The sequence below is a fragment of the Oncorhynchus kisutch genome, linkage group LG23 (assembly GCF_002021735.2).
Source record: "Oncorhynchus kisutch isolate 150728-3 linkage group LG23, Okis_V2, whole genome shotgun sequence".
Taxonomy (NCBI): domain Eukaryota; kingdom Metazoa; phylum Chordata; class Actinopteri; order Salmoniformes; family Salmonidae; genus Oncorhynchus; species Oncorhynchus kisutch.
The window spans coordinates 23,952,620-23,968,406 of NC_034196.2; the positions used below are offsets into that span (position 1 = coordinate 23,952,620).

The 15,787-nt window shown below is 43.0% G+C and overlaps 1 protein-coding gene across 1 annotated transcript in view; it reads right to left on the reverse strand.

Moving 5' to 3' along the window:
- Nucleotides 1-9,379: 9,379 nt before the first annotated feature.
- Nucleotides 9,380-15,787, reverse strand: part of LOC109868598 (neural proliferation differentiation and control protein 1) — a 40,314-nt gene continuing 33,906 nt past the window's right edge. Inside the window, exons 3-9 of the mRNA XM_020458275.2 lie at nt 15,227-15,328; nt 14,867-15,073; nt 13,309-13,375; nt 12,653-12,737; nt 11,960-12,039; nt 11,728-11,827; nt 9,380-11,505 (exon numbers count right to left, since the gene is read on the reverse strand). Of these exons, the coding sequence (XP_020313864.1) occupies nt 11,425-11,505; nt 11,728-11,827; nt 11,960-12,039; nt 12,653-12,737; nt 13,309-13,375; nt 14,867-15,073; nt 15,227-15,328 (722 nt within the window). The 3' untranslated portion in view covers nt 9,380-11,424. The remainder of the gene's footprint in view (nt 11,506-11,727; nt 11,828-11,959; nt 12,040-12,652; nt 12,738-13,308; nt 13,376-14,866; nt 15,074-15,226; nt 15,329-15,787) is intronic.

The following is a 15,787-nucleotide window of genomic DNA, read 5'->3' on the forward strand; positions in this document are numbered from 1 at the left end:
ATTACAAAGCCAGGGAGAGGGGACCTTGGAGGCCACAGAAGCCAGTCAAAGGCTTAAAAGACATCAAACTCAAGCTACATGCATTGTCCTGTGCCATGGACTTGGGAGGGAATTGTCATGCTAAACACACAGGGAGAAAGTAGAACCAGGCAGGGATTCCAAGAGGACAGGGGTCCGGGGGCAGGAGGGATCCAGTGGGGACCTGTATGGGCTGGACAGTGAGGGGGTAGTAGGTACAGTCAGGGTGGGAGGGAGGGTGCTTGGGGATTAGCCTGAAAATCCTCCAGATGTCTTTTTTTAGATCTTGTCTTGCCTCTTTTAAGTGGCCTCTTCATCGTTCATAGTCCCCTCCCTCAAGGGAGCTCTGTATTTCTCTATAGGAGAAGAATCGAATCAAATCAAATCAAATTTTATTTGTCACATACACATGGTAGACAGATGTTAATGCGAGTGTAGCGAAATGCTTGTGCTTCTAGTTCCGACAATGCAGTAATAACCAACAAGTAATCTAACTAACAATTCCAAAACTACTGTCTTATACACACAAGTGTAAGGGGATAAAGAATATGTAGATAAAGATATATGAATGAGTGATGGTACACTCCATATATCTGATCCCACTGCGGACTGGGTGAGGGGCTTTTCCCTGGAGATAGTGGAGACGGTAATGGTATCACAGCACAATGTAATACTGTATTTTGTAATAAAGTCAAAGCTGAGACAACTCACACATATCAAGTCTGTCTAGCACCATGTCCAAATAAGCTCCCTGTACTACAGTGTGAAAGAAGTGTGGTATCAGCCATGAGGAAGTGTGAGGGGTGTGAGTGAAAGTCACACATAGCTGTGTGGGTAAACAAGTAGTTCAGACACACGGTCACCACTCACCCACCCGGGTGACTGAGATAGGCATAGGAGGACTGCCTAGTTTCAATCATTTAAGCCTTTTTTTTTTCATTGCCATAATAACATTTATCTTGCCGTTATCCCCTTCTGACTCTGTCAGTGGAGAGATTTCATACAGATTGACTTGCTCAAAAACATTTGTTCATTTGTCTTGATTGGCTGTTTTGAGTGGCCATGATAGGGGGGTGGTGTAGTTTATATATATATATATATATATATATACCCATAACTTCTTATTTTAATTTAACTAGGCAAGTCAGTTAAGAACATCTTGTTCAGGGGCAGAACGACAGCTTTTTTTTGCCTTGTCAGCTCGGGGATTTGAACTTGCAACCTGATTTGCAAGCCACGAGGCTACCTGCCGCCCCGATTATTCAGGCCAACTCTAAAAACTCTAAGCCTTAGTTATAGCCTATATACACAACCTCCAGGGCTCAGAGTTTTTCTTCTCCCCCTAGCATCCATAGTAGGCTCACAGTCTGCACCTCTTTTCTCCCTGACTACCTTCCCCCACAAATGAGTCTGATGGCTTTTTGATTTTCTCCCTAACAGCCCTGCCTTTGACAGTCAACACCATCCCTCTACCCATCGCAAACCTTCAGCAGCAGACCAATACCGTCCTCCCTACCACCATTCACAGGGACAATGGGCCTTAACAGCCCTAGGCAGGCAGCTCAATAGCGTGAGTTACAAGAGCCCCCACCCCCACATACGTTTGTTTTACTACCCTTGTGGGGACCAAGCAATTGATTCCCATTCAAAATCCTATTTTCCCTAACCCTGAACCTTAACCCAAACCCTCAACTTAACCCCTAACCCTAATTGTAACCCTAACCCTGATTGTAACCCTAAAACTAACCCCTAAGCCTAAAATAGCCTTTTTCATTGTGGAGACCGGTAAAATGTTCCCTTATTTTACTATCCTTGTGATGACTTCTGGTTCCCCACAAGGATAGTAAAACCAAACACACACACACACAGATGTAGGCCTGATAACCAACAATGATGAGTCAGCCTGTAGGGAGGAGGTAAGTGAACTAGCATTGTGGTGCCAGGACAACAACTTTTCCCTCAACGTCAGCAAAACAGAGGAGTAGATTGTTGACTTCAGGAAGCAGAGGGAACATGCCCTGATCCACATAAACAGGACTGCAGTCGAGAGAGCAGAAGTTTTAAGATCTTCAGCGTCCACATCCCCGAGGACTTGACATGGACCAACACCACCACTGTTGCCAATAAAGGCACAACAGCGTCTCTACTTCCTAAGGCCGTTGAAGAAATTTGGCGTGCCACCCCGGGTCATCTCCAAATACTACTGCTGCATCAGAGAGCGCCCTGACCAGTTGCATCACGGCCTGGTATGGGAATTGCTCCATCCACGACCGCAAGGCCCTCCAGCGGATGGAAGATGAAGAGGGCCCAGTACATCACCCATCTAGGACATCTACTTTAAACGGTGCCTGAGGAAGGCCCACAGCATTATTAAGGACCCCACACACCCCAGCCACAAGCTGTTCACTCCCTTACGGTCTGGCAGACGGTATTGGAGCAGGTCTGATAGAAACTGTCTCTGAGCCTGTTGGTATCTACAAGCCCTTAGACTGCTGAACACTTGAACTGGACTGACCACTTGCTCTAATTCTCCACACCTTAGCACCCAGACGCACACAACTCAACACACACACATTAATGCTGCACACCCATCACAAATGGTTGCTACCAGACTCTTATTGTGATTGCTAAATACTGCACAATTTAAATACTTGCCCCCCAATCCCCCCTTCCCCTAAACACATGTAAATATTGGACATTAAATTGTGCCTTCCTGTATTATACTTGTGCTAAACAGTTTATTCTATTCTACTGAGCCATTTACTTTATGTTCATGTTGATATATTTGATTATTTCTTAATGTTGTTGCTTTGTCCAGAATCATTTAGTTGGGCGGTGTATAACATGTGTATTCCGTACATACGACTAATAAAACGTGTAACACACAAACAGAAAGGTTAAGGAGGGAGGAGAGCAAAAATGACTCCAGTCCAGTCCACCAAAGACACTTGAGAAATGTCATAGAAAGTGTGATTCAAAAGGCGATGAAAGTTGAAAACGAATGAAACGGTCTTTTATTTGGTGTTGGTGTGTGATGCGGAACCGACAACACAGCACGTCATAGAGAGCTGGATAACAGAGTCAGGAATGGATATTTCCAGTACCTACTCCCAGCCCCCTCCCCCACACACCTCCCCATTAAGGATCGACTAATAAAACTGATCCCCAGCACCCGCTCCAACCACTCCTATAGCTTCATTTACCCATTCTGTGCAGTCCATTTCAGGGTCAAAAGTCATGTAAAGAGCAACATCCTTTCGAGAGAGGGGGAGATAAGAGAGTGAAATCCTTTAGAGAATGAAAGAAAGAGAGACAGAGCGACAAAAATGTACATAGTCATTTTGCACATCTCACTTGAGTTAACATTTAGTTCAGATGGCCTGCATGTGCAAATATATAACAGAGAACACTCACTCTTTGTATGTTCATTTTGCAACACCAGAGTTAGAACTGAGAGGGATATATCTTCTTTTTAAAGTCAGTTAAGAACACATTTTTTTTTACAATGACGGCCTAGGAACAGTGGGTGCCTTGCTCAGGGACAGAACAACAGTTTTTTCCTTGGCAGCTCGGGGATTCGATCTAGCAACCTTTCAGTTACTGTCCCAACGTTCTAACCACTAGGCTTCCTGCCGCCCCAAACAGAGGATAAAACAGAGACAATACTAAATAGTGATATTTACCATACATCCACCACAAATCACTTTAAATGTCTCCTTCAGTTACAGGATCCTTACACATATGAGACTGAATCAAAGTCAAACATGTTGGAATCACACCATTTTCGTGGGCATAAAATAGTACTTTAAAGATTATATCACAGTATATCATGACAGTGTCCCCTTGTGTTCCTCTCGCTCCTTAACCCAATACCAAGCACATTTCATGAAAACCCCTTTATATGTACCTATAATGAACTGGGTTTAGCTACTAGCTATGCATGACAAATACAGTAAGGGACTGTTTATTATTATATATATATTATAAAAACTGCACATCTCTGTGTTCTATATGCAATCTATACATGTTTGCTCATTGTAACATTCAAACAGAGGCTTTGGGAGATCACTGCACAAAATAATGAGCTTTACAAAGGCAAGCAAGGGAAACATTGATTCTAAGAGGGGGGGGATACACAAGTGTCTAGTGTATCCTAAGGTTACAAATAAACATGGGGCGCAACTTTGGTTTTAGAAGTGGGGGGGGGGGGACATAATTATTCTTATGATATATTTTTTTATCCAGTCGGATAAACACTCCGAACAGGATACCCGACGGCTCGGAGGTGTCCGCATGGGGGGGGGGGGGGGGGGGGGGGGGGGGCATGTTCCCCAGTGAAAGTTGCGCCCCTGGAATAAACTATCTAAATTGAGTTCAATTGTGGTCTAGTGGTTAGCGCCACTGCCTTCAGCATATAGGCCTACCGTGTTGGAGTGCATTCGATTCCAGCCCAAATAATGCAATCTCCAGATTGCCTTGATGTAGTTAGACATTACAAATATGGACAGTCCAGGGTAATTTCTGGATTAGAAATTACCATACCAGACACTTTTGGATAACAAAAATAGTAAAGATATAACCAAAATAACCATAATACACCAACATTAGTTTCCATTCATACAAAGTGTTGGGGGAATTGCCACAGTAGATTTGACATAATAAACGAGGAAATACTTTATTTCTACTGTACAGAATTGGTTGTAAAATAGATAAATCACCTGTAGTCTGTTCAAAAAGGACTAAATTGTTCCGATGACAATACCAACCAGAGGGCGAACATATCTTGAAAGACTTTGGTTGAAAGCAGGACTAAGGTAGAGAGGAAGAGGTGACGTGAGAGGGCTCACTCTCGCAAAAATAAGCCCAAAGTGTTTCTATGGGCTTAATATGCAGACCTAAGCTTGTCGTCTGCCTTTGGGACGACTCCCATTGTTAGGGCGGAGACATGAGCATCTCGTCATTGTATACAGATCTCTGACTAAGGTAACACCGCCATCATCTTTTTGCGGGCCTTAGAGGTAATGGTTGGAATTGAGATCAGCTGTGTGGGTAAATTTGGCGCATATTGATAGTTTAACGAGACCTGTAGCCGTGTTCACATTTGACATTTGACAGTTTGTTGACAGTTTGACAATAACATGTGGTAGCTACCTAGCTTGTTCATCGTTTACAAACAAACTAGTGAATATTCTAGAAAGCTAAACAGCTACCTAGCTAGCTAGGTATAATTTGCAGCGGTGGGTAGAGTACTGAAAATCAGTATTTAAGCACAAGTACTGTAGAGCCCTTACTGCTGCTCGATCATCCTATTTTTCTAACTTAATTGAGGAAAATAAGAACAATCCGAAATTCCTTTTTGATACTGTCGCAAAGCTAAAAAAAAAAGCAGCATTCCCCAAGAGAGGATGACTTTCACTTTAGCAGTGATAAATTCATGAATTTCTTTGAGGAAAAGGTTATGATTATTAGAAAGCAAATTACGGACTCTTTTTTAAATCTGCGTATTCCTTCAAAGCTCAGTTGTCCTGAGTCTGCACAACTCTCCCAGGACCGAGGATCAAGAGAGACGCTCAAGTGTTTTAGTACTAAATCTCTTGACACAATGATGAAAATAATCATGGCCTCTAAACCTTCAAGCTGCATACTGGACCCTATTCCAACTAAACTACTGAAAGAGCTGGTTCCTGTGCTTGGCCCTCCTATGTTGAACATAATAAACGTCTCTCTATCCACCGGATGTGTACCAAACTCACTAAAAGTGGCAGTAATAAAGCCGCTCTTGAAAAAGCCAAACCTTGACCCAGAAAATATAAAAAACTATCGGCCTATATCGAATCTTCCATTCCTCTCAAAATGTTTAGAAAAGGCTGTTGCGCAGCAACTTACTGCCTTCCTGAAGACAAACAATGTATACGAAATTCTTCAGTCTGGTTTTAGACCCCATCATAGCACTGAGACGGCACTTGTGAAGGTGGTAAATGACATTTTAATGGCATCGGACCGAGGCTCTGCATCTGTCCTCGTGCTCCTAGACCTTAGTGCTGCTTTTGATACCATCGATCACCACATTCTTTTGGAGAGATTGGAAACCCAAATTGGTCTCCACGGACAAGTTCTGGCCTGGTTTAAATCTTATCTGTCGGAAAGATATCAGTTTGTCTCTGTGAATGGTTTGTCCTCTGACAAATCAACTGTAAATTTCGGTGTTCCTCAGGGTTCCGTTTTGGGACCACTATTGTTTTCACTATATATTTTACCACTTGGGGATGTTATTCGAAAACATAATGTTAACTTTCACTGCTATGCGGATGACACACAGCTGTACATTTCAATGAAACATGGTGAAGCCCCAAAATTGCCCTTGCTAGAAGCATGTGTTTCAGACATAAGGAAGTGGATGGCTGCAAATGTTCTACTTTTAAACTCGGACAAAACAGAGATGCTTGTTCTAGGGCCCAAGAAACAAAGAGATCTTCTGTTGAATCTGACATTTAATCTTAATGGTTGTACAGTCGTCTCAAATAAAACTGTGAAGGACCTCGGCGTTACTCTGGACCCTGATCTCTCTTTTGAAGAACATATCAAGACCATTTCAAGGACAGCTTTTTTCCATCTACGTAACATTGCAAAAATCAGAAACTTTCTGTCCAAAAATGATGCAGAAAAATGTATCCATGCTTTTGTCACTTCTAGGTTAGACTACTGCAATGCTCTATTTTCCGGCCACCCGGATAAAGCACTAAATAAACTTCAGTTGGTGCTAAATACAGCTGCTAGAATCCTGACTAGAACCAAAAAATTTGATCATATTACTCCAGTGCTAGCCTCTCTACACTGGCTTCCTGTCAAAGCAAGGGCTGATTTCAAGGTTTTACTGCTAACCTACAAAGCATTACATGGGCTTGCTCCTACCTATCTCTCTGATTTGGTCCTGCCGTACATACCTACACGTACGCTATGGTCACAAGACGCAGGCCTCCTAATTGTCCCTAGAATTTCTAAGCAAACAGCTGGAGGCAGGGCTTTCTCCTATAGAGCTCCATTTTTATGGAACGGTCTGCCTACCCATGTCAGAGACGCAAACTCGGTCTCAACCTTTAAGTCTTTACTGAAGACTCATCTCTTCAGTGGGTCATATGATTGAGTGTAGTCTGGCCCAGGAGTGGGAAGGTGAACGGAAAGGCTCTGGAGCAACGAACCGCCCTTGCTGTCTCTGCCTGGCCGGTTCCCCTTTCCACTGGGATTCTCTGCCTCTAAACCTATTACAGGGGCTGAGTCACTGGCTTACTGGGGCTCTCTCAAATCAAATCAAATTTATTTATATAGCCCTTCGTACATCAGCTGATATCTCAAAGTGCTGTACAGAAACCCAGCCTAAAACCCCAAACAGCAAGCAATGCAGGTGTAGAAGCACGGTGGCTAGGAAAAACTCCCTAGAAAAGGCCAATACCTAGGAAGAAACCTAGAGAGGAACCAGGCTATGTGGGGTGGCCAGTCCTCTTCTGGCTGTGCCGGGTGGAGATTATAACAGAACATGGCCAAGATGTTCAATGTTCATAAATGACCAGCATGGTCGAATAATAATAAGGCAGAACAGTTGAAACTAGAGCAGCAGCACAGTCAGGTGGAAGTTGAAACTGGAGCAGCAGCATGGCCAGGTAGACTGGGGACAGCAAGGAGTCATCATGTCAGGTAGTCCTGGGGCATGGTCCTAGGGCTCAGGTCAGTTGAAACTGGAACAGCAGCATGGCCAGGTGGACTGGGGACAGCAAGGAGTCATCATGTCAGGTAGTCCTGGGGCATGGTCCTAGGGCTCAGGTCCTCCGAGAGAGAGAAAGAAAGAGAGAAGGAGAGAATTAGAGAACGCACACTTAGATTCACACAGGACACCGAATAGGACAGGAGAAGTACTCCAGATATAACAAACTGACCCCAGCCCCCCGACACATAAACTACTGCAGCATAAATACTGGAGGCTGAGACAGGAGGGGTCAGGAGACACTGTGGCCCCATCCGAGGACACCCCGTGTCATGCCGTCCCTGGAAGGGGTGCGTCACCTGAGTGGGTTGATTCACTGATATGGTCATCCTGTCTGGGTTGGCGCCCCCCCTTGGGTTGTGCCATGGCGGAGATCTTTGTGGGCTATACTCAGCCTTGTCTCAGGATGGTAAGTTGGTGGTTGAAGATATCCCTCTAGTGGTGTGGGGGCTGTGCTTTGGCAAAGTGGGTGGGGTTATATCCTTCCTGTTTGGCCCTGTCCGGGGGTGTCCTCGGATGGGGCCACAGTGTCTCCTGACCCCTCCTGTCTCAGCCTCCAGTATTTATGCTGCAGTAGTTTGTGTTGGGGGGCTAGGGTCAGTTTGTTATATCTGGAGTACCTCTCCTGTCCTATTCGGTGTCCTGTGTGAATCTAAGTGTGCGTTCTCTAATTCTCTCTCTCAGAGGAGGACCTGAGCCCTAGGACCATGCCCCAGGACTACCTGACATGATGACTCCTTGCTGTCCCCAGTCCACCTGACCGTGCTGCTGCTCCAGTTTCAACTGTTCTGCCTTATTATTATTCGACCATGCTGGTCATTTATGAACATTTGAACATCTTGGCCATGTTCTGTTATAATCTCCACCCGGCACAGCCAGAAGAGGACTGGCCACCCCACATATGCTCTCTCTAATTCTCTCTTTCTTTCTCTCTCTCTCTCGGAGGACCATGCCCCAGGACTACCTGACATGATGACTCCTTGCTGTCCCCAGTCCACCTGACCGTGCTGCTGCTCCAGTTTCAACTGTTCTGCCTTATTATTATTTGACCCTGCTGGTCATTTATGAACATTTGAACATCTTGGCCATGTTCTGTTATAATCTCCACCCGGCACAGCCAGAAGAGGACTGGCCACCCCACATAGCCTGGTTCCTCTCTAGGTTTCTTCCTAGGTTTTGGCCTTTCTAGGGAGTTTTTCCTAGCCACCGTGCTTCTACACCTGCATTGCTTGCTGTTTGGGGTTTTAGGCTGGGTTTCTGTACAGCACTTTGAGATATCAGCTGATGTACGAAGGGCTATATAAATAAATTTGATTTGGATTTAATTTACTGTTACTTAGATGAATGAATTACAAAGTCAAATTTGCCTTCTTGAGAAACTACTCATGAATGAGTAAAAAAGTATCCGGTCAGAAAACATTCATTTCTAATTAAAGCCTGCCAGCACCATCTTGCAGACGTCCCCCAGCACAGGTACTCTCCAATGAAGACTAACATCAAACAAAGTCGGTAGGCTGTATAGTTTCAATTAGGGTCATGCAATGTTGACTTAATATCTAGCAATGTGCACAATTTCATAAAAAGGTATGTGGTACTCGAGGCATTGGAATAATTGTACAATTTCAATAGCATTAATGACAATCACAATATCATTTCAAGTACATGTGAATATGCATACAAAAATATTTACAGCAAGTGTGATGTTCAATTTCTCACTCAGAATGGACAGGTGTTACAACAGTAAAACAATCAATTCCCGAAATGTCATTATCAAATCGTGTTACTAGTATGCAAATCAGACACATTTTACTATTGAATTAAATTGATGTCAAAAGTCAAAGTTTTTTTGTTGCATTTTATCTAATCCTAACATTTTTTACTAACCTTAACTTATTCCTCCTAACCTGTTATGAAATGTTTTATATTTTTGACAAAAGCTTTATCCCTTCTAGACAAAACAGTATTTATACTCCATCCCTTCCTTTCCACTTTCAAGAGTATTTTATTTTCTTGGCTCATTCTCCTATCGCCTCGGTTCTGCCGCTACAAGCTATAAATATAAAGACAATCTATATGATTTCTATAGGGCACAAAAAGCTTACGGAGATGATACACTGACTGTATGAAAGAGGTGCTTATAGGCATTTTCATAAAAACAGAATGACACACACACAAACAGGGAGAATAATGTGTGGGAGGATGCTGCGGTGGACTGACCTGTTGATCTTGCTAATGTTAGCTAGCTACATTGTTGACGCTGCATCTAGTTTAGACAGCTTGTCTTGTAATGGCAACCTAATGTGATATCTACACTGAGCGAAAATATGAACGCAACATATAAACTGTTGGTCTCATGTTTCATGAGCTGAAATAAAAGATCCCAGACATTTTCCAGATAGACAAAAAAAGTCTTAATCTACATTTTTTTTCCCACAAATGTATTTACATCCCTGTTAGTGATAATAATCCATCCACCTGACAGCTGATTAAACACCATGATCATTACACAGGTGCACCTTGTGCTGGGGACAATAAAAGGCCACTAAAATGTGCTGTTGTGTCACACAACACAATGCCACAGATGTCTCAAGTTTTGAGGGGGTGTGCTGACTGCAGGAATGTCCACCAGAGGTCATATGGGGAGCTAAAAACATGAGATTAAACTTTTTCTGTCACAGTCTGGGTCAGCCAAAGCTAGCTAGTTAATTTCTATATTTCTAATATATTAGCTAATTAGAAATGACTTATCTTACTTCAGAAATATATAATATTACAAAGGCAGAAGGTAATTAAAGTACAACTTACCTCTGATCGAGTCTGGCTAAGAACCCAAGAACAAAAATATGAAGACGTGCGCTTCACTTCGAGAGCCGTGGTGGAGATAAAACTGGGTTTGATGGACAACTTTGAGAGACAATGGACTTAAGAGTTTTGATGACAACCTATTTTGAATACATTTCATTGGTCAAGTGGTTGTGAAACGTTCATACAGACGTATAGTATCGAGTCATGTAAAAAATGTAATCCGACAGCGACAATATTATATAAAAAATCTATGTAACTAAAGTAATTTGGTCAAATGTAATGGAGTAAAAAATAAGTTACTTCCTCCAGAAATGACTTGAGTAAGAGTAAATGTACAGCCCACAGAGATGAACTAGAAATGTACTAGTTTCTCAAAGGACATTAGTGGACCAGATTCCAACCCATGCCTACTCTAGCATATGTTTACCGTTGTCAGCGGCTGTACCCACTGGACCACACAGGCTCTGTGATAACAACCAATTTATTTTGCTTATTGTTTGCCTTGAACATATAATACAACAATTAGTCAGTGGATCTACAGTCTAAATTATTGTATAGCCTACAAAACACTGCTTCCAGCTGCCCCCTGGTATTGATTCTCAATATTAAATAGACATTCAATTCTTCCTGCTGCAGATTCCTTCTTCAACAAAATGCATCAAATTAAGATCCGACATCTGTATAAGCCTGTCCAGTTTTGAGAGAGCAACCTGATTGGAGAGTTAAGCTGGTCTTTTCCAGAGTAAAGAAATTGCGTGTGTGTGTGTAGGTTTGTATTGTGTTTTCATTGGGTGTATGTTTCTGTGTGTGTGGTGTCTGCGTGTTCCAACATGCATTAAAGCCTATGGGATTCCCTTGGGATTCCCTTGGTAGTGTAGGGTAGAGTCGTCAAACAAAGGATTCTTCACTTCCATCTCTCCAGTCTGCAATGAAATAAAAACTGCTGTTAAAAGCCAAACAAACACAGTCATCAGCAATATGAATATTGTGTGTAAACAAGGACAGAATTTGTGTGAATATATTATGTGTTTGTGCCTGAGTGTGTGTGTGTGCGTGTCTGAGTGCGCGTGCATGTGTGTGTGTGTGTGTGTGTGCGTGTCTGAGTGCGAGTGCATGTGTGTGTGTGTGTGTCCTAGCACACCCACCGGTGCAAGGCCAGGGCACTCGTACACAGTGAAGTCTCCACCCACTTCTTCCTCATCTGACGTGACTTCTGAGTCAGTGACTTTCGTCTCCGATTTATGTCTGAAAAACAACAGAATGCACCAAGATGAATATGTGTGTGTATTCATATTTGAATGAAACTGAATTGTCGGACAGGTAGGGAGAGAGAAAGGACGCGAGACCGAAAAGGGCAAGAGGAGGAGTAGAACTCACTTTTCCATGGAGAGCATCTGCTGTTTCTGATGCTGGTAGTGGTACATCTGAGCACTCTGGGCCAACTTCTTATCCCCCGACTGAGGAGAAAAGGGAGAAGGAGAGGAGAGACCCATGAAAACCACCCTTAGCGGGGAGGAAAAGCAAAGAAGAGGCAAAGCCTGAAAATCAGATGCTTACGTCAGACATCCTGTGGTCAAATCACATTGACAGAAGGAAATTAATCATACAAAAAAATAGTCTAGTCCCTTATTTACACACATGTAGGTACGGTATCCCGGACATAGATTAAGGCTAATCCTGGTCTAAAATGCATGTTCAAAATAGGGATCTTATATTCAAAGTGCTTCTTCATCCAGGACTAAGATTAAAGACAAACTTCAGCCATTTTTGAACGTTTCCTGTTGAAAAACAATATCCCCTGTATAAATACAGTAATGTACACACACTTATGGGTACACAAATATGTTTTGAGCAAAACTTTGTTTTGGGACACAATTGCAAACTTCAAGAGTTGGCCATTCAATGAGCTGGTCTGATGGGTTTACGCTGATGTCATCAGCCTCCCCACTTGATTGTGGAAACAACAGAGGACCAAAGAGAACAGGGTCTAATCTGGGTAATATGGAAAAGACTCCTAACGTATTTAGCTGAGGTGGATGTATTGTGCCCCATGTGGAACAATGCACTTACTGAAGTCCTGTTGGCTGTTCCATTTCCATTGCCTCCAAATGCAGGGTAATCTACCTTCTGGGCCAGACGTGATTCCTTCTGCAACCTGTAGGGGGCAACATTATTCTGAGCCATTAGAGACTAGGGAGACTGGAGCAGGAACAGTAGGTAAAATAAAATAAAAATTAAATCTGCATTTTGGACACTTCCCAATAGCGCGATATTCCCTATATAGTACACTACTTTGACCAAAGCTTTATGGATCCTGGTCCAAAGTGCACCGTAGGCAGTAGGGTGCCATTTGGGATGCATCATAACAGTGCAGTGCTTAAATTGATCCTTTATAAAATGTGTTGGAAAATGATTTAACATGCTCTAACAAAAACACTTGACAGTAAAACAATAGAAGGGAGTCTAGCACATCTAAGGTGTCAAATTAAATAATAACATATTTATAGGGTAGCCTAGTGGTTAGAGCATTGGACTAGTAACCGAAAGGTTGTAAATTCAAATCCCCGAGCTGACAAGGTACAAAATCTGTCGTTCTGCCCCTGAACAGGCAGTTAACCCACTGTTCCTAGGCCGTCATTGAAAAAAAAATTTGTTCTTAACTGACTTGCCTAGTAAAATAAAGGTAAAAAAATAATAATAATAATTGTTACTGTCTGATGTCTTACCTTACCCAGCAAACTGTAGCCAAGATCAGGGCCACAGTGCCAAAGATGATACACACAGAGATCATAACTGCAGAGGTCGAAACAAACAGAGAAGAGGATAGAGTGAAGACAATATACCCATAAAAGGAGGAGAAATTATGAAATTGTGTGTGACTGCTGATGGAATCTAACCACTTTCAAATCTATTCCCTTCGGAAAGTATTCAGACCCCTTCACTTTTTACACATTTTGTAATGTTACAGCCTTATTAAAAAATACCTACTTATTTTCCCCTTATCTACACACAATACCCCCTTATCTACACACAATACCCCCTTATCTACACACAATACCCCCTTATCTACACACAATACCCCCTTATCTACACACAATACCCCCTTATCTACACACAATACCCCCTTATCTACACACAATACCCCCTTATCTACACACAATACCCCCTTATCTACACACAATACCTCATAATTGCAAAGCAAAAATAGGTTTTTCGAAATGTTTGCATATTTGTTAAAAATAAAAAACTGATACCTTATTTACATAAGTATTCAGACTCTTTGCTATGAGACTCGAAATTGAGCTCAGATGAATCATGTTTCCATTGATCATCCTTGAGATGTTTCTACAATTTGATTGGAGTCCACCTGTGGTAAATTCAATTGATTGGACATGATTTGGAAAGGCACACACCTGTCTGTATAAGGTCCCACAGTTGACAGTGCATGTCAGAGCAAAAAATCAAGCCATGAGGTGGAAGGAATTGTCCGTTGAGCTCTGAGACAGGATTGTGTCGAGGCACAGATCTGGGGAAGGGTACCAAAACATTTCTGCAGCATTGAAGGTCCCCAAGAACACAGTGGCCTCCATCATTCTTAAATGGAAGAAGTTTCGAACCACCAAGACTCTTCCTAGAGCTGTCCGTCCGGCCAAATTGAGCAATCGGGGGAGAAGGGCCTTGGTCAGGAAGGTGACCAAGAACCCGATGGTTACTCTGACAGAGCTCCAGAGTTCCTCTGTGGAGATGGGAGAACCTTCGAGAAGGACAACCATCTCTGCAGCACTCCACCAATCAGGCCTTTAGTGGCCAGACGGAAGCCACTCCTCAGTGACGGCACATGTCAGCCCCAAGACATCTCCTTTTGGAGTTTGCCAAAAGGCACCTAAAGGACTCTCAGACCATGAGAAACAAGATTCTCTGGTCTAATGAAACCAAGATTGAACTCTTTGGACTGAATACCAAGCGTCACGTCTGGAGAAAACCTGGCACCACTTATCACCTAGCCAATACCATCCCTATGGTGCAGCATGGTGGTGGCAGCATCATGCTGTGGGGATGTTTTTCAGCGGCAGGGAATGGGAGACTAGTCAGGATCGAGGGAAAGATGAAAGGGGCAAAGTACAGAGAGATTTTTGATGAAAACCTGCTCCAGAGCGCTCGGGACCTCAGACTGGGGCAAAGGTTCACCTTCCAACAGGACAATAACCCTAAGCGCACTTAGTACAGCTGGCCTGGTCTTACGCCATAAACGTGTCACTACTTTCAACTAATAAAGACACTTACTGACAAGGAGACTGTCCTTGGAGGGGTATGGGATGGCTATGGGGCCTCCAGGTCCCCCCGGTCCCACCCTCTCCAGAACCCCAGTGGCAGGCTGCGGGGTCCGGGTAGAGGGTGCTGCGGTAGTGGGCTGCTCCGCAGAAGGTTGGGCCTTGCCTCTCTGTCTGGGAAACTTTGTCTGAGTCATAGGAACTGCCTTGGAGGGGGTGTCTGGGAGAGAGAGAGAGAATAAGAGAGCGGAAGAGACAGACAATGTTATTATTGTGGTGTAGATAACGTTTTATATATAGCGACACAGATCTATGGAAAAGTAACTGAAACGTAATAAAATTCATAGAAATGCATACGGGATGTAAGGCTCACCTGATTGTTTTGATTGTTTGACCTCTGACACTTCCTGTTTGGCAATGACTGAGTGAAGGAAGTCAATCTCTTCATCTAGATCAGAGAAGGCTGTCACTTGACCTGAGGAGAAAGACATTGGCAGATTTAAGAATGAGTCCATATGCACATCATGCCTTTGTTCAGGATATCTTATTATATGTATGTATATTGTGCTTCTACATTTTGTGAGTTTTGTATTTGTGTTTATTAAGGATCCCCATTAGTTCTTGCCAAGGCAGCAGCTACTCATCCTGGGGTCCAACAACATTAAGGCAGTTAAACACAATAAAAAAACATTACATGACATTCATAACTATTTTAACACACATTAAGTGTGTGCCCTCAGGCCACTACTCTACTACCACACAATAAATGATCCATGTGCACGTGTGTATAGAGGGACTGTGTTATCATGTGTCTGTGTATGTCTGTGCCTGAGTGTGTGTCTATTCACAGTCCCCGCTGTTCCATAAGGTATATTTTTATATATTTTTAAAATCTGATTCTACTGCTTGGATCAGTTACCTTATGTGGAATAGG